General features: G+C 48.6%; 1 protein-coding gene across 1 annotated transcript in view; it reads left to right on the plus strand.

Annotated features, from left to right (window-relative positions):
• The window catches only part of LOC123995837 (exportin-T-like), a 58059-nt gene extending 35770 nt beyond the window's left edge, over positions 1 to 22289 (plus strand). The window contains 19 exon segments of the mRNA XM_046299519.1: positions 3868 to 3951; positions 6998 to 7036; positions 7451 to 7512; positions 9170 to 9295; positions 9401 to 9545; positions 10487 to 10554; positions 10556 to 10604; positions 12745 to 12839; positions 13804 to 13873; positions 15626 to 15864; positions 17515 to 17800; positions 18586 to 18775; positions 19183 to 19299; positions 20475 to 20590; positions 20675 to 20722; positions 20866 to 20937; positions 21027 to 21083; positions 21420 to 22049; positions 22087 to 22289. Of these exon segments, the coding sequence (XP_046155475.1) occupies positions 3868 to 3951; positions 6998 to 7036; positions 7451 to 7512; positions 9170 to 9295; positions 9401 to 9545; positions 10487 to 10554; positions 10556 to 10604; positions 12745 to 12839; positions 13804 to 13873; positions 15626 to 15864; positions 17515 to 17800; positions 18586 to 18775; positions 19183 to 19299; positions 20475 to 20590; positions 20675 to 20722; positions 20866 to 20937; positions 21027 to 21083; positions 21420 to 21446 (1890 nt within the window). The 3' untranslated portion in view covers positions 21447 to 22049; positions 22087 to 22289.

The raw sequence follows: 22289 nt of genomic DNA on the forward strand, positions 1-22289 counted from the left end.
CAGAGGTCTATGGGAATATGGCTCCCTATTCTGTGCTATCTGGAATTGTGTCATTTGGTGTCTTTACCAGACAGGAGAGTGTCTTTACCAGACAGGAGAGGGAGTCACTCTACACTCTAGATGTGTCTTTACTAGACAGGAGAGGGAGTCACTCTAGATGTGTCTTTACCAGACAGGAGAGGGAGTCACAGGAGAGGGAGACTATGTATCTTTACCAGACAGGAGAGGGAGACACTCTAGATGTGTCTTTACCAGACAGGAGAGGGAGTCACTTAGATGTGTCTCTACCAGACAGGAGAGGGAGTCTTTACACTCTAGACTTTACCAGGAGAGGGAGTCACTCTAGATGTGTCTTTACCAGACAGGAGAGGGAGTCACTCTAGATGTATCTTTACCAGACAGGAGAGGAGTCTTTAGATGTGTCTTTACTAGACAGGAGAGGGAGACTCACTCTACATGTGACTCTAGATGTGTCTTTACCAGACAGGAGAGGGAGTCTAGACTCTAGATGTGTCTTTACTAGACAGGAGAGGGAGTCACTCTAGATGTGTCTTCTACCAGATGTGTCTTTAGGGAGAGGGAGTCACTCTAGATGTGTCTTTACCAGAGGAGTCAGGAGAGGAGGGAGTCACTCCACTCTACTATGATGTCTTTACCTTTACTCAGACAGGAGAGGGAGACACTCTAGATGTGTAGACAGGAGAGGGAGTCACTCTAGATGTGTCTTTACCAGACAGGAGAGGGAGACACCAGACAGGAGAGGGAGACACTCTAGATGTGTCTTTACCAGACAGGAGAGGAGACACTCTAGATGTGTCTTTACCAGACAGGAGAGGGAGACACTCTTGTGTCTTTACCAGACAGGAGAGGGAGACACTCTAGATGTGTCTTTACCAGACAGGAGAGGGAGACACTCTACACTCTTTACCAGACAGGAGAGGAGATCTTTACCAGACAGGAGAGGGAGTCACTCTACACTCTAGATGTATCTTTACCAGACAGAGACACTCTACACTCTAGATGTATCTTTACTAGACAGGAGAGGGAGTCACTCTCACTCTAGATGTGTCTTTACCAGACAGGAGAGGGAGTCACTCTACACTCTAGATGTGTCTTTACTAGACAGGAGAGGGAGACACTCTACACTCTAGATGTGTCTTTACCAGACAGGAGAGGGAGAGATGTGTCTTTACTCAGGAGAGGGAGACACTCTAGATGTATCTTTACCAGACAGGAGAGGGAGACTCTAGATGTCTCACTCTAGATGTATCTTTACTAGACAGGAGAGGGAGTCAGATGTGTCTTTACCAGACAGGAGAGGAGTCACTCTACACTCTAGATGTGTCTTTACCAGACAGGAGAGGGAGACACTCTCTAGATGTGTCTTTACCAGACAGGAGAGGGAGTCACTCTAGATGTGTCTTTACCAGACAGGAGAGGGAGACACTCTAGATGTGTCTTTACCAGACAGGAGAGGGAGACACTCTAGATGTGTCTTTACCAGACAGGAGAGGGAGACACTCTAGATGTGTCTTTACCAGACAGGAGAGGGAGACACTCTAGATGTGTCTTTACCAGACAGGAGAGGGAGACACTCTAGATGTATCTTTACTAGACAGGAGAGGGAGTCACTCTACACTCTAGATGTATCTTTACCAGACAGGAGAGGGAGTCACTCTAGATGTGTCTTTACTCTAGAGGGAGTCACTCTAGATGTATCTTTACTAGACAGGAGAGGGAGTCACTCTAGATGTGTCTTTACAGACTCTAGATGTATCTTTACCAGACAGGAGAGGGAGTCACTCTAGATGTATCTTTACTAGACAGGAGAGGAGACTCTAGATCTCTTTACCAGACTCTAGATGTATCTTTACTTTGTATCTTTACTAGACAGGAGAGGGAGTCACTCTAGATGTGTCTTTACTAGACAGGAGAGGAGACACTCTACACTCTAGATGTGTCTTTACCAGACAGGAGAGGGAGACACTCTAGATGTCTTTACAGACAGGAGTCAGGATGTGTCTTTAGACAGGAGAGGGAGACACTCTACACTCTAGATGTATCTTTACCAGACAGGAGAGGGAGACACACTCTAGATGTATCTTTACTAGACAGGAGAGGGAGACACTCTTTACACTCTAGATGTATCTTTACCAGACAGGAGAGGGACTCTACACTCTAGATGTCACTCTACACTCTAGTCTTTACCAGACAGGAGAGGGAGACACTCTCTAGTGTCTTTACCAGACAGGAGAGGGAGTCACACACTCTAGATGTATCTTTACTAGACAGGAGAGGGAGTCACTCTAGATGTGTCTTTACTCACTCTAGATGTACTTTACCAGACAGGAGAGGGAGTACTCTAGATGTGTCAGACAGGAGAGGGAGTCACTCTAGATGTGTCTTTACTAGACAGGAGAGGGAGTCACTCTAGATGTGTCTTTACCAGACAGGAGAGGGAGTCACTCTAGATGTGTCTTTACTAGACAGGAGAGGGAGACACTTTACCAGACAGGAGAGGAGTCACTCTAGATGTGTCTTTACCAGACAGGAGAGGGAGACACTCTTGTGTCTTTACCAGACAGGAGAGGGAGACACTCTAGATGTGTCTTTACCAGACAGGAGAGGGAGACACTCTAGATGTGTCTTTACCAGACAGGAGAGGGAGACACTCTACACTCTAGATGTGTCTTTACCAGACAGGAGAGGGAGACACTCTACACTCTAGATGTATCTTTACCAGACAGGAGAGGGAGACACTCTACACTCTAGATGTATCTTTACCAGACAGGAGAGGGAGTCACTCTAGATGTGTCTTTACTAGACAGGAGAGGGAGACACTCTACACTCTAGATGTGTCTTTACCAGACAGGAGAGGGAGACACTCTACACTCTAGATGTGTCTTTACCAGACAGGAGAGGGAGACACTCTACACTCTAGATGTGTCTTTACCAGACAGGAGAGGGAGACACTCTACACTCTAGATGTGTCTTTACCAGACAGGAGAGGGAGTCACTCTAGATGTGTCTTTACCAGACAGGAGAGGGAGTCACTCTACACTCTAGATGTGTTTACTCTCTAGATGTGTCTTTACCAGACAGGAGAGGGAGTCACTCTAGATGTGTCTTTACCAGACAGGAGAGGGAGTCACACTCTAGATGTGTCTTTACCAGACAGGAGGGAGGGAGACAGGAGAGGGAGTCACTCTAGATGTGTCTTTACCAGACAGGAGAGGGAGTCACTCTAGATGTGTCTTTACCAGACAGGAGAGGGAGTCACTCTAGATGTGTCTTTACCAGACAGGAGAGGGAGTCACTCTAGATGTGTCTTTACCAGACAGGAGAGGGAGACACTCTAGATGTGTCTTTACCAGACAGGAGAGGGAGTCACTCTACACTCTAGATGTGTCTTTACCAGACAGGAGAGGGAGACACTCTAGATGTGTCTTTACCAGACAGGAGAGGGAGTCACTCTACACTCTAGATGTATCTTTACCAGACAGGAGAGGGAGACACTCTAGATGTGTCTTTACCAGACAGGAGAGGGAGTCACTCTACACTCTAGATGTGTCTTTACCAGACAGGAGAGGGAGTCACTCTACACTCTAGATGTGTCTTTACCAGACAGGAGAGGGAGACACTCTAGATGTGTCTTTACCAGACAGGAGAGGGAGACACTCTAGATGTATCTTTACTAGACAGGATGGTAACCATAGAAATATAATTTCCAGAACGGGCGTGGAGTAGCCCCTCAGACCACTGTCATGTGACAGCGTCCTCAATAGGGTCCGGTTGGCACGGTAACATGTATCTTTACTAGACAGGATAAGACGTAAACTTGTGTCCATCTGCTTAATCTTCCTCAAGGGGTCCGAGTGGCAGAGTCACATGCCTCAGGTAGGGAGGAGAGGAGGACAGGAGGCCATTGAAGAGTCCTGGGACTCAGACAAGGTGGAGAAAACTGTCCACACTAACTGACCCAATCATTATCATTACCCCCCCCCCCTGTTCCAGGAAGAGACAGCAATGAATTAGCTAATCAACTGTCTGAATTATTCTACATTTAAAACAAATATAGACTTGGAAATGACTGTGGTATAATTGACTTTACAAACCAACAACACATTCAAGTTGATGCAGAACATTTAGAGGTGTGTGTGTGTGTCTCATAGTGAGAACATTCTGTTGTCTCATAATGAGAACATTCTGGTATGTGTGTCATAGTGAGAACATTCTGCTGTGTCATAGTGAGAACATTCTGCTGTGTCATAATGAGAACATTCTGCTGTGTCATAATGAGAACATTCTGCCATGTGTCTCATAATGAGAACATTCCGCTGTGTGTCTCATAATGAGAACATTCCGCTGTGTGTCTCATAATGAGAACATTCCGCTGTGTGTCTCATAATGAGAACATTCCGCTGTGTGTCTCATAATGAGAACATTCCGCTGTGTGTCTCATAATGAGAACATTCCGCTGTGTGTCTCATAATGAGAACATTCCGCTGTGTGTCTCATAATGAGAACATTCCGCTGCTGTGTGTCTCATAATGAGAACATTCCGCTGTGTGTCTCATAATGAGAACATTCCGCTGTGTGTCTCATAATGAGAACATTCCGCTGTGTGTCTCATAATGAGAACATTCCGCTGTGTGTCTCATAATGAGAACATTCCGCTGTGTGTCTCATAATGAGAACATTCCGCTGTGTGTCTCATAATGAGAACATTCCGCTGTGTGTCTCATAATGAGAACATTCCGCTGTGTGTCTCATAATGAGAACATTCCGCTGTGTGTCTCATAATGAGAACATTCCGCCGTGTGTCTCATAATGAGAACATTCCGCCGTGTGTCTCATAATGAGAACATTCCGCCGTGTGTCTCATAATGAGAACATTCCGCCGTGTGTCTCATAATGAGAACATTCCGCCGTGTGTCTCATAATGAGAACATTCCGCCGTGTGTCTCATAATGAGAACATTCCGCCGTGTGTCTCATAATGAGAACATTCCGCCGTGTGTCTCATAATGAGAACATTCCGCCGTGTCTCATAATGAGAACATTCCGCTGTGTGTCTCATAATGAGAACATTCCGCTGTGTGTCTCATAATGAGAACATTCCGCTGTGTGTCTCATAATGAGAACATTCCGCTGTGTGTCTCATAATGAGAACATTCCGCTGTGTGTCTCATAATGAGAACATTCCGCTGTGTGTCTCATAATGAGAACATTCCGCTGTGTGTCTCATAATGAGAACATTCCGCTGTGTGTCTCATAATGAGAACATTCCGCTGTGTGTCTCATAATGAGAACATTCCGCTGTGTGTCTCATAATGAGAACATTCCGCTGTGTGTCTCATAATGAGAACATTCCGCTGTGTGTCTCATAATGAGAACATTCCGCTGCGTGTCTCATAATGAGAACATTCCGCTGCGTGTCTCATAATGAGAACATTCCGCTGCGTGTCTCATAATGAGAACATTCCGCTGCGTGTCTCATAATGAGAACATTCCGCTGCGTGTCTCATAATGAGAACATTCCGCTGCGTGTCTCATAGTGAGAACATTCCCGTGTGTCTCATAGTGAGAACATTCTGGTGCGTGTCTCATAATGAGAACATTCCGGTGCGTGTCTCATAATGAGAACATTCTGGTGCGTCTCTCATAATGAGAACATTCTGGTGCGTGTCTCATAATGAGAACATTCTGGTGCGTCTCTCATAGTGAGAACATTCTTAAAACAAATTCTCATAGTGAGAACATTCTGGTGTGTCTCATAATGAGAACATTCTGGTGTGTCTCATAATGAGAACATTCTGGTGTGTCTCATAATGAGAACATTCTGGTGTCTCTCATAATGAGAACATTCTGGTGTCTCTCATAATGAGAACAACATTCTGGTGTCTCATAATGAGAACATTCTGGTGTGTCTCATAATGAGAACATTCTGGTGCGTCTCTCATAGTGAGAACATTCTGGTGCGTCTCTCATAATGAGAACATTCTGGTGTCTCTCATAATGAGAACATTCTGGTGTCTCTCATAATGAGAACATTCTGGTGTCTCTCATAATGAGAACATTCTGGTGTCTCTCATAATGAGAACATTCTGGTGTCTCATAATGAGAACATTCTGGTGTCTCATAATGAGAACATTCTGGTCTCTCATAATGAGAACATTCTGGTCTCTCATAATGAGAACATTCTGGTCTCTCATAATGAGAACATTCTGGTGTGTGTGTCTCATAATGAGAACATTCTGGTGTGTGTCTCATAATGAGAACATTCTGGTGTGTCTCTCATAATGAGAACATTCTGGTGTGTGTCTCATAATGAGAACATTCTGGTGTCTCATAATGAGAACATTCTGGTCTCTCATAATGAGAACATTCTGGTGTGTGTGTCTCATAATGAGAACATTCTGGTGTGTCTCTCATAATGAGAACATTCTGGTGTGTCTCTCATAATGAGAACATTCTGGTGTGTCTCTCATAATGAGAACATTCTGGTGTGTCTCATAATGAGAACATTCTGGTGTCTCATAATGAGAACATTCTGGTGGGTGTCTCATAATGAGAACATTCTGGTGGGTGTCTCATAATGAGAACATTCTGGGGTGTCTCATAATGAGAACATTCTGGTGGGTGTCTCATAATGAGAACATTCTGGGGTGTCTCATAATGAGAACATTCTGGGGTGTCTCATAATGAGAACATTCTGGTGTGTCTCATAATGAGAACATTCTGGTGTGTCTCTCATAATGAGAACATTCTGGTGTGTGTCTCATAATGAGAACATTCTGGTGTGTGTCTCATAATGAGAACATTCTGGTGTGTGTGTCTCATAATGAGAACATTCTGGTGTGTGTGTCTCATAATGAGAACATTCTGGTGTGTGTGTCTCATAATGAGAACATTCTGGTGTGTCTCATAATGAGAACATTCTGGTGTGTCTCTCATAATGAGAACATTCTGGTGTGTGTGTCTCTCTCCTCTTCTAGTTTCCGCTGCTGACAGACCAACAGAAGACTCACGTTGAGGTGCGATTTTATCAGGAACTCTTTGGGCTGGTTTCCCAGACACAGACGAGGCCTAGTTCTGGACTAAAAATATGTTTATTTTATTGTATTCCAGGAATATAATTACTCTGTGTCTGGGGAAACCAGCCACTAGCTTTTAAAACCTTTTCTAGTGTCTGTCCATCTGTCATCTTGTTAGCAGATATATCCAGTAAGGAAATAAAATGCAAATCAATTTATAACATTTTTGACATGTGTTTTTCTGGATTTTTTGTTGTTGTTATTCTGTCTCTCACTGTTCAAATAATCCTTCCATTATAATTATAGACTGATCATTTCTTTGTCAGTGGATAAACGTACAAAATCAGCAGGGGGTCAAATACGTTTTTCCCCTCACTGTATCCTGAATGTTGACTTTGCTCTCTGTCTCACCAGGACATCATGTTGGCCGTCATGAAGAAACTAACTTATGATGAAGAGTACAACTTTGACAACGAGGTAAAACTTTGACTGAGTTTTAAATTGTGGGGGATTTGAACAGCATTTTCATTACTCACTGTCTCCATCTTCCTATTTCCTCTCTCTCCTCTCTCTCTGTCTCGCTCCTTCTCTCTCTCTGTCTCGCTCCTTCTCTCTCTCTGTCTCGCTCCCTTCTCTCTCTCTGTCTCGCTCCTTCTCTCTCTCTGTCTCGTCTCTCTCTCTCTCTCTCTCTCTGTCTCGCTCCTTCTCTCTCTCTGTCTCGCTCCTTCTCTCTCTCTGTCTCGCTCCTTCTCTCTCTCTGTCTCGCTCCTTCTCTCTCTCTGTCTCTCTCCTCTCCTCTCTCTCTCTGTCTCGCTCCTTCTCTCTCTCTGTCTCGCTCCTTCTCTCTCTCTGTCTCGCTCCTCTCTCTCTGTCTCGCTCCTTCTCTCTCTCTGTCTCGCTCCTTCTCTCTCTCTGTCTCGCTCCTTCTCTCTCTCTGTCTCGCTCCTTCTCTCTCTCTGTCTCGCTCCTTCTCTCTCTCTGTCTCTCGCTCCTTCTCTCTCTCTGTCTCGCTCCTTCCTCTCTGTCTCTCTCTCTCTCTGTCTCGCTCCTTCTCTCTCTCTGTCTCGCTCCTCCTCTCTCTGTCTCTCTGTCTCGTCCTTCTCTCTCTCTGTCTCGCTCCTTCTCTCTCTCTGTCTCTCTCCTTCTCTCTCTCTGTCTCGCTCCTTCTCTCTCTCTGTCTCGCTCCTTCTCTCTCTCTGTCTCGCTCCTTCTCTCTCTCTGTCTCGCTCCTTCTCTCTCTCTGTCTCGCTCCTTCTCTCTCTCTGTCTCGCTCCTTCTCTCTCTCTGTCTCGCTCCTTCTCTCTCTCTGTCTCGCTCCTTCTCTCTCTCTGTCTCGCTCCTTCTCTCTCTCTCTGTCTCGCTCCTTCTCTCTCTCTCTGTCTCGCTCCTTCTCTCTCTCTGTCTCGCTCCTTCTCTCTCTCTGTCTCGCTCCTTCTCTCTCTCTGTCTCGCTCCTTCTCTCTCTCTCTCCTTCTCTCTCTCTGTCTCGCTCCTTCTCTCTCTCTGTCTCGCTCCTTCTCTCTCTCTCTCGCTCCTCTCTCTCTCTCGCTCCTCTCTCTCTCTCGCTCCTCTCTCTCTCTCGCTCTCTCTCTCTCTCGCTCCTCTCTCTCTCTCCTCTCTCTCTCGCTCCTTCTCTCTCTCTCCTCTCCTCTCTCTCTCTCTCTCCTCTCTCTCTCTCGCTCCTCTCTCTCTCTCGTCTCTCTCTCTCTCGCTCCTCTCTCTCTCTCTCGCTCCTCTCTCTCTCTCGCTCCTCTCTCTCTCTCTCGCTCTCTCTCTCTCTCTCCTCTCTCTCTCTCTCGCTCCTCTCTCTCTCTCGCTCTCTCTCTCTCTCTCTCTCTCTCTCTCGCTCCTCTTCTCTCTCTCTCGCTCTCTCTCTCTCTCTCTCTCTCTCTCTCTCCTCTCTCTCTCGCTCCTCTCTCTCTCTCGCTCCTCTCTCTCTCTCGCTCCTCTCTCTCTCTCGCTCCTCTCTCTCTCTCGCTCCTCTCTCTCTCTCTCTCTCTGTCTCTCTCGCTCCTTCTCTCTCTCTCTCTGTCTCTCTCCTTCTCTCGCTCCTTCTCTCTCTCTCTCTGTCTCTCTCCTTCTCTCGCTCCTTCTCTCTCTCTCTCCCTCCTCTCTCCTCCTCTGTCTCTCTCTCAGGGGAGGATGAAGCGATGTTTGTAGAGTACAGGAAACAGTTGAAGATGCTGTTGGACCGCCTGGCTCAGGTGTCTCCTGACCTGCTCCTGGAAGCTGTAGGCAGAGTCTTCAACAACACCATACAGTAAGACTCCATCTTGTTTTGTTCCTCCATGTCCACCTTACTTTGTCCCTTTTTTTAACCGCCTGTTGTGAAGAAGCGTGTATTGATCCTGATTGTGTGTCTCAGGCGTTGGCAGACGGCGTCCTTCATGGAGGTGGAGGTGGCCATCAGGCTGCTGTACATGCTAGGAGAGGCTCTGCCTGCGTCTCACGGAGCTCACTTCTCTGGCGACACGGCCAAGACCTCCGCCCTGCAGGACATGATGAGAACGGTGAGTTACACACTGCCAAGAAGACCCAGGGTCCAGTCCACTGACAACCTCTGATCCTGATGTCTGACATCATATCCTGTGTTCTCCCTGTCTCCTCAGCTGGTCTCCTCTGGTCTCAGTGGTTACCAACACACAGTCTAATGTCTGACATCATATCCTGTGTTCTCCCTGCCTCCTCAGCTGGTCTCCTCTGGTCTCAGTGGTTACCAACACACAGTCTGTTGTTTCTAATGTCTGACATCATATCCTGTGTTCTCCCTGTCTCCTCAGCTGGTCTCCTCTGGTCTCAGTGGTTACCAACACACAGTCTGTTGTTTCTAATGTCTGACATCATATCCTGTGTTCTCCCTGTCTCCTCAGCTGGTCTCCTCTGGTCTCAGTGGTTACCAACACACAGTCTGTTGTTTCTAATGTCTGACATCATATCCTGTGTTCTCCCTGTCTCCTCAGCTGGTCTCCTCTGGTCTCAGTGGTTACCAACACACAGTCTGTTGTTTCTAATGTCTGACATCATATCCTGTCTCCTCAGCTAGTCTCCTCTGGTCTCAGTGGTTACCAACACACAGACTAATGTCTGACATCATATCCTGTCTCCTCAGCTGGTCTCCTCTGGTCTCAGTGGTTACCGACACACAGTCTAATGTCTGACATCATATCCTGTGTTCTCCCTGTCTCCTCAGCTAGTCTCCTCTGGTCTCAGTGGTTACCAACACACAGTCTGTTGTTTCTAATGTCTGACATCATATCCTGTGTTCTCCCTGTCTCCTCAGCTGGTCTCCTCTGGTCTCAGTGGTTACCAACACACAGTCTGTTGTTTCTAATGTCTGACATCATATCCTGTGTTCTCCCTGCCTCCTCAGCTGGTCTCCTCTGGTCTCAGTGGTTACCAACACACAGTCTAATGTCTGACATCATATCCTGTGTTCTCCCTGTCTCCTCAGCTGGTCTCCTCTGGTCTCAGTGGTTACCGACACACGTCTGTGTCGCTGGAGTTCTTCGAGACGGTGGTTCTTACGCAAGTTCTTCCTGGTTGAACCTCAGCACATTCCCAACGTCCTGGTTAGTTTCGGTACTAGACTGTCTGTCCTGGTTCTACGGTAGTGCTCAGACTGTCTGTCCCTGGTTAGTACAGTAGTGCTAGACTGTCTGTCATATCCTGTGTTAGTACAGTAGTGCTAGACTGTCTGTCCCTGGTTAGTACAGTAGTGCTAGACTGTCTGTCCCGGTTAGTACAGTAGTGCTGACTGTCTGTCCCGTTAGTACAGTAGTGCTAGACTGTCTGTCCCGGTTAGTACAGTAGTGCTAGACTGTCTGGCCTTAGTGCGGTGCTCAGACTGTCTGGCCCGGTTAGTACGGTAGTACTAGACTGTCTGGCCCGGTTAGTACGGTAGTACTAGACTGTCTGGCCTGGTTCTCCGGTAGTACTAGACTGTCTGGCCCTGGTTCAGTGGTAGTACTAGACTGTCTGGCCCGGTTAGTACGGTGCTAGACTGCTCAGTCCTGAATCAATGAACTCTACCTTTTAACATCTTGTCTTCACAGTGTTGAGGAGAGGGACAGTTGACCCCTGGTTAAAGGGGAGGTTTTGTATCAGTGTTGAGGGACAGTGGACCCCTGGTTAAAGGGGAGGTTTTGTATCAGTGTTGAGGAGAGGGACAGTTGACCCCTGGTTAAAGGGGAGGTTTTGTATCAGTGTTGAGGGACAGTGGACCCCTGGTTAAAGGGGAGGTTTTGTATCAGTGTTGAGGGACAGTGGACCCCTGGTTAAAGGGGAGGTTTTGTATCAGTGTTGAGGAGAGGGACAGTGGACCCCTGGTTAAAGGGGAGGTTTTGTATCAGTGTTGAGAGGGACAGTGGACCCCTGGTTAAAGGGGAGGTTTTGTATCAGTGTTGAGGGACAGTGGACCCCTGGTTAAAGGGGAGGTTTTGTATCAGTGTTGAGGAGAGGGACAGTTGACCCCTGGTTAAAGGGGAGGTTTTGTATCAGTGTTGAGGGACAGTGGACCCCTGGTTAAAGGGGAGGTTTTGTATCAGTGTTGAGGAGAGGGACAGTGGACCCCTGGTTAAAGGGGAGGTTTTGTATCAGTGTTGAGAGGGACAGTGGACCCCTGGTTAAAGGGGAGGTTTTGTATCAGTGTTGAGGGACAGTGGACCCCTGGTTAAAGGGGAGGTTTTGTATCAGTGTTGAGGAGAGGGACAGTGGACCCCTGGTTAAAGGGGAGGTTTTGTATCAGTGTTGAGGGACAGTGGACCCCTGGTTAAAGGGGAGGTTTTGTATCAGTGTTGAGGAGAGGGACAGTGGACCCCTGGTTAAAGGGGAGGTTTTGTATCAGTGTTGAGAGGGACAGTGGACCCCTGGTTAAAGGGGAGGTTTTGTATCAGTGTTGAGGGACAGTGGACCCCTGGTTAAAGGGGAGGTTTTGTATCAGTGTTGAGGAGAGGGACAGTGGACCCCTGGTTAAAGGGGAGGTTTTGTATCAGTGTTGAGAGGGACAGTGGACCCCTGGTTAAAGGGGAGGTTTTGTATCAGTGTTGAGGAGAGGGACAGTGGACCCCTGGTTAAAGGGGAGGTTTTGTATCAGTGTTGAGAGGGACAGTGGACCCCTGGTTAAAGGGGAGGTTTTGTATCAGTGTTGAGGGACAGTGGACCCCTGGTTAAAGGGGAGGTTTTGTATCAGTGTTGAGGAGAGGGACAGTGGACCCCTGGTTAAAGGGGAGGTTTTGTATCAGTGTTGAGGGACAGTGGACCCCTGGTTAAAGGGGAGGTTTTGTATCAGTGTTGAGGAGAGGGACAGTGGACCCCTGGTTAAAGGGGAGGTTTTGTATCAGTGTTGAGAGGGACAGTGGACCCCTGGTTAAAGGGGAGGTTTTGTATCAGTGTTGAGGGACAGTGGACCCCTGGTTAAAGGGGAGGTTTTGTATCAGTGTTGAGGAGAGGGACAGTGGACCCCTGGTTAAAGGGGAGGTTTTGTATCAGTGTTGAGAGGGACAGTGGACCCCTGGTTAAAGGGGAGGTTTTGTATCAGTGTTGAGGGACAGTGGACCCCTGGTTAAAGGGGAGGTTTTGTATCAGTGTTGAGGAGAGGGACAGTGGACCCCTGGTTAAAGGGGAGGTTTTGTATCAGTGTTGAGGAGAGGAGAGGGACAGTGGACCCCTGGATAAAGGGGAGGTTTTGAGTGTGTTTCTGTGTCCCTGTAGATGTCCTTTCTGGACCATCGGGGTCTGAGACACAGCAGTCCTAAGGTCCGTAGCAGAGTGGCCTACCTCTTCTCACGGTTCGTCAAGACACTGCAGTAAGTCCAGCTGTACCGTCACTAAGCACACGTTACCCTGTGTTCCCAATGGGCCCCTATTCCCTATATAGTGCACTACTTTAGACCAGAGCCCTATTCCCTATAGTGCACTACTTTAGACCAGAGCCCTATTCCCTATAGTGCACTACTATAGACAGGGCCCTATTCACTATATATTACATTACTTTAGACCAGAGCCCTATTCCCTATATAGTGCACTACTTTAGACCAGAGCCCTATTCCCTATATAGTACACTACTTTAGACCAGAGCCCTATTCCCTATATAGTACACTACTATAGACAGGGCCCTATTCCCTATATATTACATTACTTTAGACCAGAGCCCTATTCCCTATATAGTGCACTACTTTAGACCAGGTCCCTATTCCCTATATAGTGCACTACTTTAGACCAGAGCCATATTCCCTATATAGTGCACTACTTTAGACCAGGGCCCTATTCCCTATATAGAGCACTACTTTAGACCAGGGCCCTATTCCCTATATAGAGCACTACTTTAGACCAGGGCCCTATTCCCTATATAGTGCACTACTTTAGACCAGAGCCCTATTCCCTATATAGTGCACTACTTTAGACCAGAGACCTATTCCCTATATAGTACACTACTTTAGACCAGAGCCCTATTCCCTATATAGTGCACTACTTTATACTATATATTATATAGTTCTAGAAGGTTCTTTGTGATTGACCCCAACCCTGTCCTCTGTTTACAGTAATAGTTCTAGAAGGTTCTTTGTGATTGACCCCAACCCTGTCCTCTGTTTACAGTAATAGTTCTAGAAGGTTCTTTGTGTTTGACCCCAACCCTGTCCTCTGTTTACAGTAATAGTTCTAGAAGGTTCTTTGTGTTTGACCCCAACCCTGTCCTCTGTTTACAGTAATAGTTCTAGAAGGTTCTTTGTGTTTGACCCCAACCCTGTCCTCTGTTTCCTCTGTTGCCAGTAAACACATGAACTCCTTCATTGAAGACATCCTGTCCAGGATACAGGACCTGCTGGAGCTAGCTCCTCCTGTAAGTTACCTCTAGACCAGCTGTATTACCCTCTATACATTACACACATTACCCTCTACAGACCAGCTGTAGCTCCTCCTGTAAGTTACCTCTATACATTACCCTCTACACATTACCCTCTACAGACCTGCTGGAGCTCCTCCTGTAAGTTACCTCTATACATTACCCTCCACACATTACCCTCTACAGACCAGCTGGAGCTCCTCCTGTAAATTACCTCTATACATTATCCTCTACACATTACCCTCCACACATTACCCTCTACAGACCAGCTGGAGCTCCTCCTGTAAGTTACCTCTATACATTATCCTCCACACATTACCCTCTACAGACCAGCTGGAGCTCCTCCTGTAAATTACCTCTATACATTATCCTCCACACATTACCCTCTACAGACCAGCTGGAACTCCTCCTGTAAGTTACCTCTATAAATTACCCTCCACACATTACCCTCTACAGACCAGCTGGAGCTCCTCCTGTGAGTTACCTCTCCCCTCATATACATTATCCTCTACCCTCCCTCTGTACTGACCTACATTACCCTCCCTCTGTACTGACCTACATTACCCTCCCTCTGGACTGACCTACATTACCCTCCCTCTGTACTGACCTTCATTGCCCTCCATACATTACCCTCCCTCTGTACTGGCCTACATTACCCTCCCTCTGTACTGACCTACCTTACCCTCCATGCATTACCCTCCCTCTGTACTGACCTACCTTACCCTCCATACATTACCCTCCCTCTGTACTGACCTACCTTACCCTCCATACATTACCCTCCCTCTGTACTGACCTACCTTACCCTCCATACATTCCCCTCCCCCTGTACTGACCTACATTACCCTCCATACATTCCCCTCCCCCTGTACTGACCTACATTACCCTCCATACATTACCCTCCCTCTGTACTGACCTACCTTACCCTCCTCCATCCCCTCCCTCTGTACTGACCTACATTACCCTCCATACATTCTGTACTGACCTACATCATTACCCTCCATACATTCCCCTCCCCTGTACTGACCTACATCATTACCCTCCATACATTCCCCTCCCCTGTACTGACCTACATTACCCTCCATACATTACCCTCCCTCTGTACTGACCTACCTTACCCTCCTCCATACATTACCCTCCCTCTGTACTGACCTACCTTACCCTCCATACATTACCCTCCCTCTGTACTGACCTACCTTACCCTCCATACATTACCCTCCCTCTGTACTGACCTACCTTACCCTCCATACATTCCCCTCCCCCTGTACTGACCTACCTTACCCTCCATACATTACCCTCCCTCTGTACTGACCTACATTACCCTCCCTCTGTACTGACCTTCATTGCCCTCCATACATTACCCTCTCTCTGTACTGACCTACATTACCCTCCCTCTGTACTGACCTTCATTACCCTCCCTCTGTACTGACTTACATTACCCTCCCTCTGGACTGACCTACATTACCCTCCCTCTGTACTGACCTACCTTACCCTCCTCCATACATTACCCTCCCTCTGTACTGACCTTCATTGCCCTCCATACATTACCCTCCCTCTGTACTGAACTACATTACCCTCCCTCTGTACTGACCTACCTTACCCTCCATACATTACCCTCCCTCTGTACTGACCTACATTACCCTCCCTCTGTACTGACATACATTCCCCTCCATACATTACCCTCCCTCTGTACTGACCTACATTACCCTACCTCTGTACTGACCTTCATTCTCCTCCCCATATGTGCCTCAGGAGAACGGTTTCCCTGCGCTGCTGACCAGCGATGACCAGCTGTTTATATTTGAGACGGCGGGGGTGTTGATCGTCCACGGAGAGAGTCCCGCGGAGAGGAAGCAGGCTCTGATGAGATCCCTGCTGACCCCGTTGACCGACGCCTTCCGTCTGCTGCTGGCCAAACTGGCCTCTGAGAGGGAGGAGGAGAGGCAGGCTGCGCTGGCCGACTGTCTGAGTCACGCTGTTGGCTTCGCTAGGTAAATATCCAACCACTAACCCTGATGTACCAACACTAACCCTGATATCCAACCACTAACCCTGATATCCAACCACTAACCCTGATGTCCAACCACTAACCCTGATGTCCAACCACTAACCCTGATATCCAACCACTAACCCTGATGTCCAACACTAACCCTGATATCCAACCACAACCCTGATATCCAACCACTAACCCTGATGTCCAACCACTAACCCTGATGTCCAACCACTAACCCTGATGTCCAACCACTAACCCTGATGTCCAACCACTAACCCTGATGTCCAACCACTAACCCTGATATCCAACCACTGATATACAACACTAAGCCCTAGGAACACTAAGCCCCAGTAACACTAAGCCCTAGGAACACTAAGCCCCAGTAACACTAAGCCCCAGGAACACTAAGCCCCAGTAACACTAAGCCCTAATAACACTAAGCCCTAGGAACACTAAGCCCCAGTAACACTAAGCCCCAGTAACACTAAGCCCCAGTAACACTAAGCCCCAGTAACTTTAGTAAAACTAAGCCCCAGTAACACTAAGCCCCAGTAACACTAAGCCCCAGTAACTTTAGTAACACTAAGCCCCAGTAACTTTAGTAACACTAAGCCCCAGTAACACTAAGCCCCAGTAACACTAAGCCCCAGTAACTTTAGTAACACTAAGCCCCAGTAACTTTAGTAACACTAAGCCCCAGTAACACTAAGCCCCAGTAACACTAAGCCCCAGTAACACTAAGCCCCAGTAACACTAAGCCCCAGTAACTTTAGTAACACTAAGCCCCAGTAACACTAAGCCCCAGTAACTTTAGTAACACTAAGCCCCAGTAACACTAAGCCCCAGTAACACTAAGCCCCAGTAACTTTAGTAACACTAAGCCCCAGTAACACTAAGCCCCAGTAACACTAAGCCCCAGTAACTTTAGTAACACTAAGCCCCAGTAACACTAAGCCCCAGTAACACTAAGCCCCAGTAACTTTAGTAACACTAAGCCCCAGTAACACTAAGCCCCAGTAACACTAAGCCCCAGTAACACTAAACCCCAGTAACACTAAGCCCCAGTAACTTTAGTAACACTAAGCCCCAGTAACACTAAGCCCCAGTAACACTAAGCCCCAGTAACTTTAGTAACACTAAGCCCCAGTAACACTAAGCCCCAGTAACTTTAGTAACACTAAGCCCCAGTAACACTAAGCCCCAGTAACACTAAGCCCCAGTAACACTAAGCCCCAGTAACACTAAGCCCCAGTAACACTAAGCCCCAGTAACACTAAGCCCCAGTAACACTAAGCCCCAGTAACACTAAGCCCCAGTAACACTAAGCCCCAGTAACACTAAGTCTGGTCACGTACAGTAGTCTTCAGAGATAATGTCTGGTCACGTGCAGTAGTCTTCAGAGATAATGTCTGGTCATGTGCAGTAGTCTTCAGAGATAATGTCTGGTCATGTGCAGTAGTCTTCAGAGATAATGTCTGTCACTTTTACAAGTTCTGTTCCTGCTAATTACAACTTCCTCTCTCTCTCTTCCGCTCTCTCTCTCCCCCCTCCCTCTCTCTCTCTCCCCTCCCTCTCTCTCTCTCCCCTCCCTCTCTCTCTCTCTCTCCCCTCCCTCCTCTCTCTCTCTCCCCTCCCTCTTCCCCCCTAGTCGTACCAGTAAGGCGTTCAGCAACAAGCAGACAGTGAAGCAGTGTGGATGTACTGAAGTCTACAGAGACTGTCTGCAGAGCTTCCTGCCTGCACTGAGCTGTCCTGTCCAGAGGGGGTCTCTGCGTAGCGCTGTCCGCTCCTTCCTGCACCGCATGATCATCTGTCTCGAAGAAGAGGTCCTGCCCTTCGTCCCTGCGGCATCGGAGCACATGCTGAAGGACTGCGAGGCCAAGGACCTTCAGGAGTTTATACCCCTCATCAGTCAGATCACCGCTAAGTTCAAGGTAACCAGGGACCTGCAGTAGTTTATACCCCTCATCAGTCAGACACCAAGTTCAAGGTAACCAGGGACCTGCCACAGAGTTAGAGGACATCTGGGGCTGGTTTCCTGGACGAAGGTAGGATCTCCATAGGAAGGGTTTTAGTCCACGACTAAGATTCATCTGTCCAGGAAACCGGCCCTTAAAATATATCTATGGTAGAGGACTGGCTAACATGCCAGCTAAAAGGGTAAAGGTTAGGTTAGGGTTAGGGTAAGGTTTAGGGTTAGCGAAAATTAGGGATAGTCAATGTCCCCATTCCCTGGACCAGGTGTCTCTCTCTGTCCTCTCCAGGACCAGGTGTTCATGCCTCTGGTCCTCTCTGTCTCTCTCCTCTCCAGGACCAGGTCCTCTCTGTCTCTCTCCTCTCCAGGACCAGGTGTTCATGCCTCTGGTCCTCTCTGTCTCTCTCCTCTCCAGGACCAGGTGTTCATGCCTCTGGTCCTCTCTGTCTCTGTCCTCTCCAGGACCAGGTGTCTCTCTCCTCTCCAGGACCAGGTGTCTCTGTCTCTCTCCTCTCCAGGACCAGGTCCTCTCTGTCTCTCTCCTCTCCAGGACCAGGTGTCTCCGTTCCTGCAGCAGGTGTTCATGCCTCTGGTCCTCTCTGTCTCTCTCCTCTCCAGGACCAGGTGTCTCTGGTCTCTCTCCTCTCCAGGACCAGGTGTTCATGCCTCTGGTCCTCTCTGTCTCTCTCCTCTCCAGGACCAGGTGTTCATGCCTCTGGTCCTCTCTGTCTCTCTCCTCTCCAGGACCAGGTGTCTCCGTTCCTGCAGCAGGTGTTCATGCCTCTGGTCCTGGCCATCTTTGAAGTGTTGTGTCGACCTGCTGAGGACAACGACCAGGCAGCAGCTCTGGAGAAACACATGTTACGTAGAAGCTACTTCACCTTCATACAGACGATAACCTCCAGTGGGATGAACGAAGTCCTGGCCAACCAGGGTGAGCTGCTGCTCAGTGTGTACTGTGGTTCTCCAGGGTTCTGCATGTGTGTTCTGTTACCCAGGTGTTGAGAACATTAAGTGGGTGTGGTTCCTCAGCTATAAATATTTGTTGCGTGTTTCTCCAGGGTTTTAAGTGTGTGTGTGTGTGATTCCTCAGGGTTCTAAGTGTGTGTGGTTCCTCAGCTATAAATGTTTGTTGCGTGGTTCTCCAGGGTTTTAAGTGTGTGTGATTCCTCAGGGTTCTAAGTGTGTGTGGTTCCTCAGCTATAAATGTTTGTTGCGTGGTTCTCCAGGGTTTTAAGTGTGTGTGTGTGTGATTCCTCAGGGTTCTAAGTGTGTGGTTCCTCAGCTATAAATGTTTGTTGCGTGGTTCTCCAGGGTTCTAAGTGTGTGGTTCCTCCCCAGGTGTTGAGAACGTAGAGCGGGTTCTGTTCACCATCATCCAGGGAGCTGTCGACTTCCCCGACCCCATCGCCCAGAAGACCTGCTTCATCATCTTGTCCAAGCTGGTGGAACTCTGGGGTGAGAACCACCCTCCCTCCGTATCCAACCACCCTCCCTCCGTATCCATCTCCGTATCCAACCACCCTCCCTCCGGATCCAACCACCGTCCCTCCCTCCGTCCGTATCCAACCACCCTCCCTCCCTCCGTATCCAACCACCCTCCCTCCCTCCGTATCCAACCACCCTCCCTCCCTCCGTATCCAACCACCCTCCCTCCCTCCGTATCCAACCACCCTCCCTCCCTCCGTATCCAACCACCCTCCCTCCCTCCGTATCCAACCACCCTCCCTCCCTCCGTATCCAACCACCCTCCCTCCCTCCGTATCCAACCACCCTCCCTCCCTCCGTATCCAACCACCCTCCCTCCCTCCGTATCCAACCACCCTCCCTCCCTCCGTATCCAACCACCCTCCCTCCCTCCGTATCCAACCACCCTCCCTCCCTCCGTATCCAACCACCCTCCCTCCCTCCGTATCCAACCACCCTCCGTATCAACCACCCAACCACCCTCCCACCCTCCGTATCCAACCACCCTCCCTCCCTCCGTATCCAGCTACCGTCCCTCCCGCCCTCCGTATCCAACCACCCACCCGCCCTCCGTATCCAACCACCGTCCCTCCCTACCACCGTATCCAACCACCGTCCCTCCCGCCCTCCGTATCCAACCACCCTCCCTCCCTCCGTATCCAACCACCCTCCCTCCGTATCCAACCACCCTCCCTCCGTATCCAACCACCCTCCCTCCCTCCGTATCCAACCACCCTCCCTCCCTCCCTCTGTATCCAACCACCCTCCCTCCCTCTGTATCCAACCACCCTCCCTCCCTCCGTATCCAACCACCCTCCCTCCCTCCTCCGTATCCAACCACCCTCCTCCCTCCCTCCCTCCGTATCCAACCACCCTCCGTATCCAACCACCCTCCCTCCCTCCGTATCCTCCCTCCCTCCGTATCCTCCCTCCCTCCGTATCCAACCACCCTCCCTCCCTCCGTATCCTCACTCCCTCCGTATCCTCCCTCCCTCCGTATCCAACCACCCTCCCTCCCTCCGTATCCTCCCTCCCTCCGTATCCAACCACCCTCCCTCCCTCCGTATCCAACCATCCTCCCTCCCGGTTTGCAGTAATGAATACACCCCTGGTGTAAAAGCGAAACGTTTTGAGCCGGGACTGATTTTCGATGTTTTGTCCTTCAGGAGGTAAAGACGGTATGGCTGGTTTCCCAGACTTCATGTATAAACACATCGTCCCAGCATGCTTCCTGGCTCCTCTCAAACCATCCTTTGATCTCACAGACGCTCAGACCGTCCTGGTGAGTACCTGTGGAACCAGATTTATCACATCCCTAGACGTTTGGACTCATTTCACAAACCTTGTTTTGTTGTTCTTTCTCCAGACGTTGTCAGAGTGTGCTCTGACGTTGAAAATGATTCATCTCAGAAGGGTAAGCTCCAGTTCGGTTTTCTGTTCTGCTCGTCTGGTTGAGAACCTTGATCTGTCTTGAACTTTGACCTTTTTTACATGAATGAATGAATGCACGGCTGACGTGGTGTTTTGTCGTCGTGTTTTCTACTTCCTGTTCGGCAGGGTCCGGAGTTTATCCAGTACCTTCAACAGGAGTACCTCCCTTCTCTACAGGTGTCACCTGACATCGCACAGGTACCACTGTCACATAACCACACAAACCACAGCTGAAACGTAACCTGTTCCCTAGTTCTGTAACACTCTTCCTCCTCTTCCTGTCACAGGAAGTGTGCCAAGTGCTTCAGCAGCCAGACGCCAAGGTCCTCAAAAACTACATGAAGGTACGTAGTCTGCTGGTTGTTGCCTTGGAAATATCTCCACTCTGTAGCCTGTGTCTTGGTACGAGCAATAACATCTGACAAGAGTCTCTGTCTGCCTCTCATCTTTCTCTCTCTCTGTCTCTCTCTCTCTCTCTCTCTGTCTCTGTCTCTGTCTCTCTCTGTCTCTCTGTCTCTCTGTCTCTCTGTCTCTCTGTCTCTCTGTCTCTCTGTCTCTCTGTCTCTCTCTCTCTCTCTCTCTCTGTCTCTGTCTCTGTCTCTCTCTCTCTCTGTCTCTCTGTCTCTCTGTCTCTCTCACTCTGTCGTCTCTCTCTCTCTCTCGTCTCTCTCTCTCCACAGGCTTTCTTTCAGCGAGCCAAACTGTAAATACGAACCGAGCTGGAAGGATTGAGAGAGGACACTGGAAACTAAGAGAAGACTGGTAGTGAGATAGTACCACTCACTACGGACAGCCGGACAGAGAGAGAGACGGACGGAGAGTTTAGCATAGGAGCGGCCTTAGCACTTCTGAAGGTAACTGCATAACCCCGCCCATCCTGTCCACGTGGGAGGGAACGGAGCCAAGACACAAGGACACGAGTGGTCAAGGAGGCTGACCACACCCCCCTCCACTGATCCAGGCCCAATCCAGGACCTGCTCTCCATCTGGGGTGGCACCCTGGTCAAGTGAAGATGTGATTGGTTGGATTCTCTGCAAGACAGGAAGTAAACTAGAGCATTAGAGGAAGGCTTATGGAACGAGGCTTCCATAGTAGAATACCAAGTATCCTTTAACAGGCCTGAGGTCTGTCTGTTGGTAATGATCCTTTAACAGGCCTGAGGTCTGTCTGTTGGTAATGATCCTTTAACAGGCCTGAGGTCTGTCTGTTGGTAATGATCCTTTAACAGGCCTGAGGTCTGTCTGTTGGTAATGATCCTTTAACAGGCCTGAGGTCTGTCTGTTGGTAATGATCCTTTAACAGGCCTGAGGTCTGTCTGTTCGTAATGATCCTTTAACAGGCCTGAGGTCTGTCTGTTCGTAATGATCCAACAATGACCTGAACACAATCTAACGATTAGGATTTTTTTGTTTATAAAAAAAATGTATTTAAAAAAAAAAAAAAAAAATTCGTTTTCAAGATGTCTTTCATTTGAGTGGTTGAACGTGGAGGTTTTGTTTCTCTTTGCCCTGTGAATGAATTGATGGACTAAATAAAAGGCTTGACAGAT

The sequence above is a fragment of the Oncorhynchus gorbuscha genome, linkage group LG14 (genome assembly GCF_021184085.1).
Source record: "Oncorhynchus gorbuscha isolate QuinsamMale2020 ecotype Even-year linkage group LG14, OgorEven_v1.0, whole genome shotgun sequence".
Lineage (NCBI taxonomy): Eukaryota > Metazoa > Chordata > Actinopteri > Salmoniformes > Salmonidae > Oncorhynchus > Oncorhynchus gorbuscha.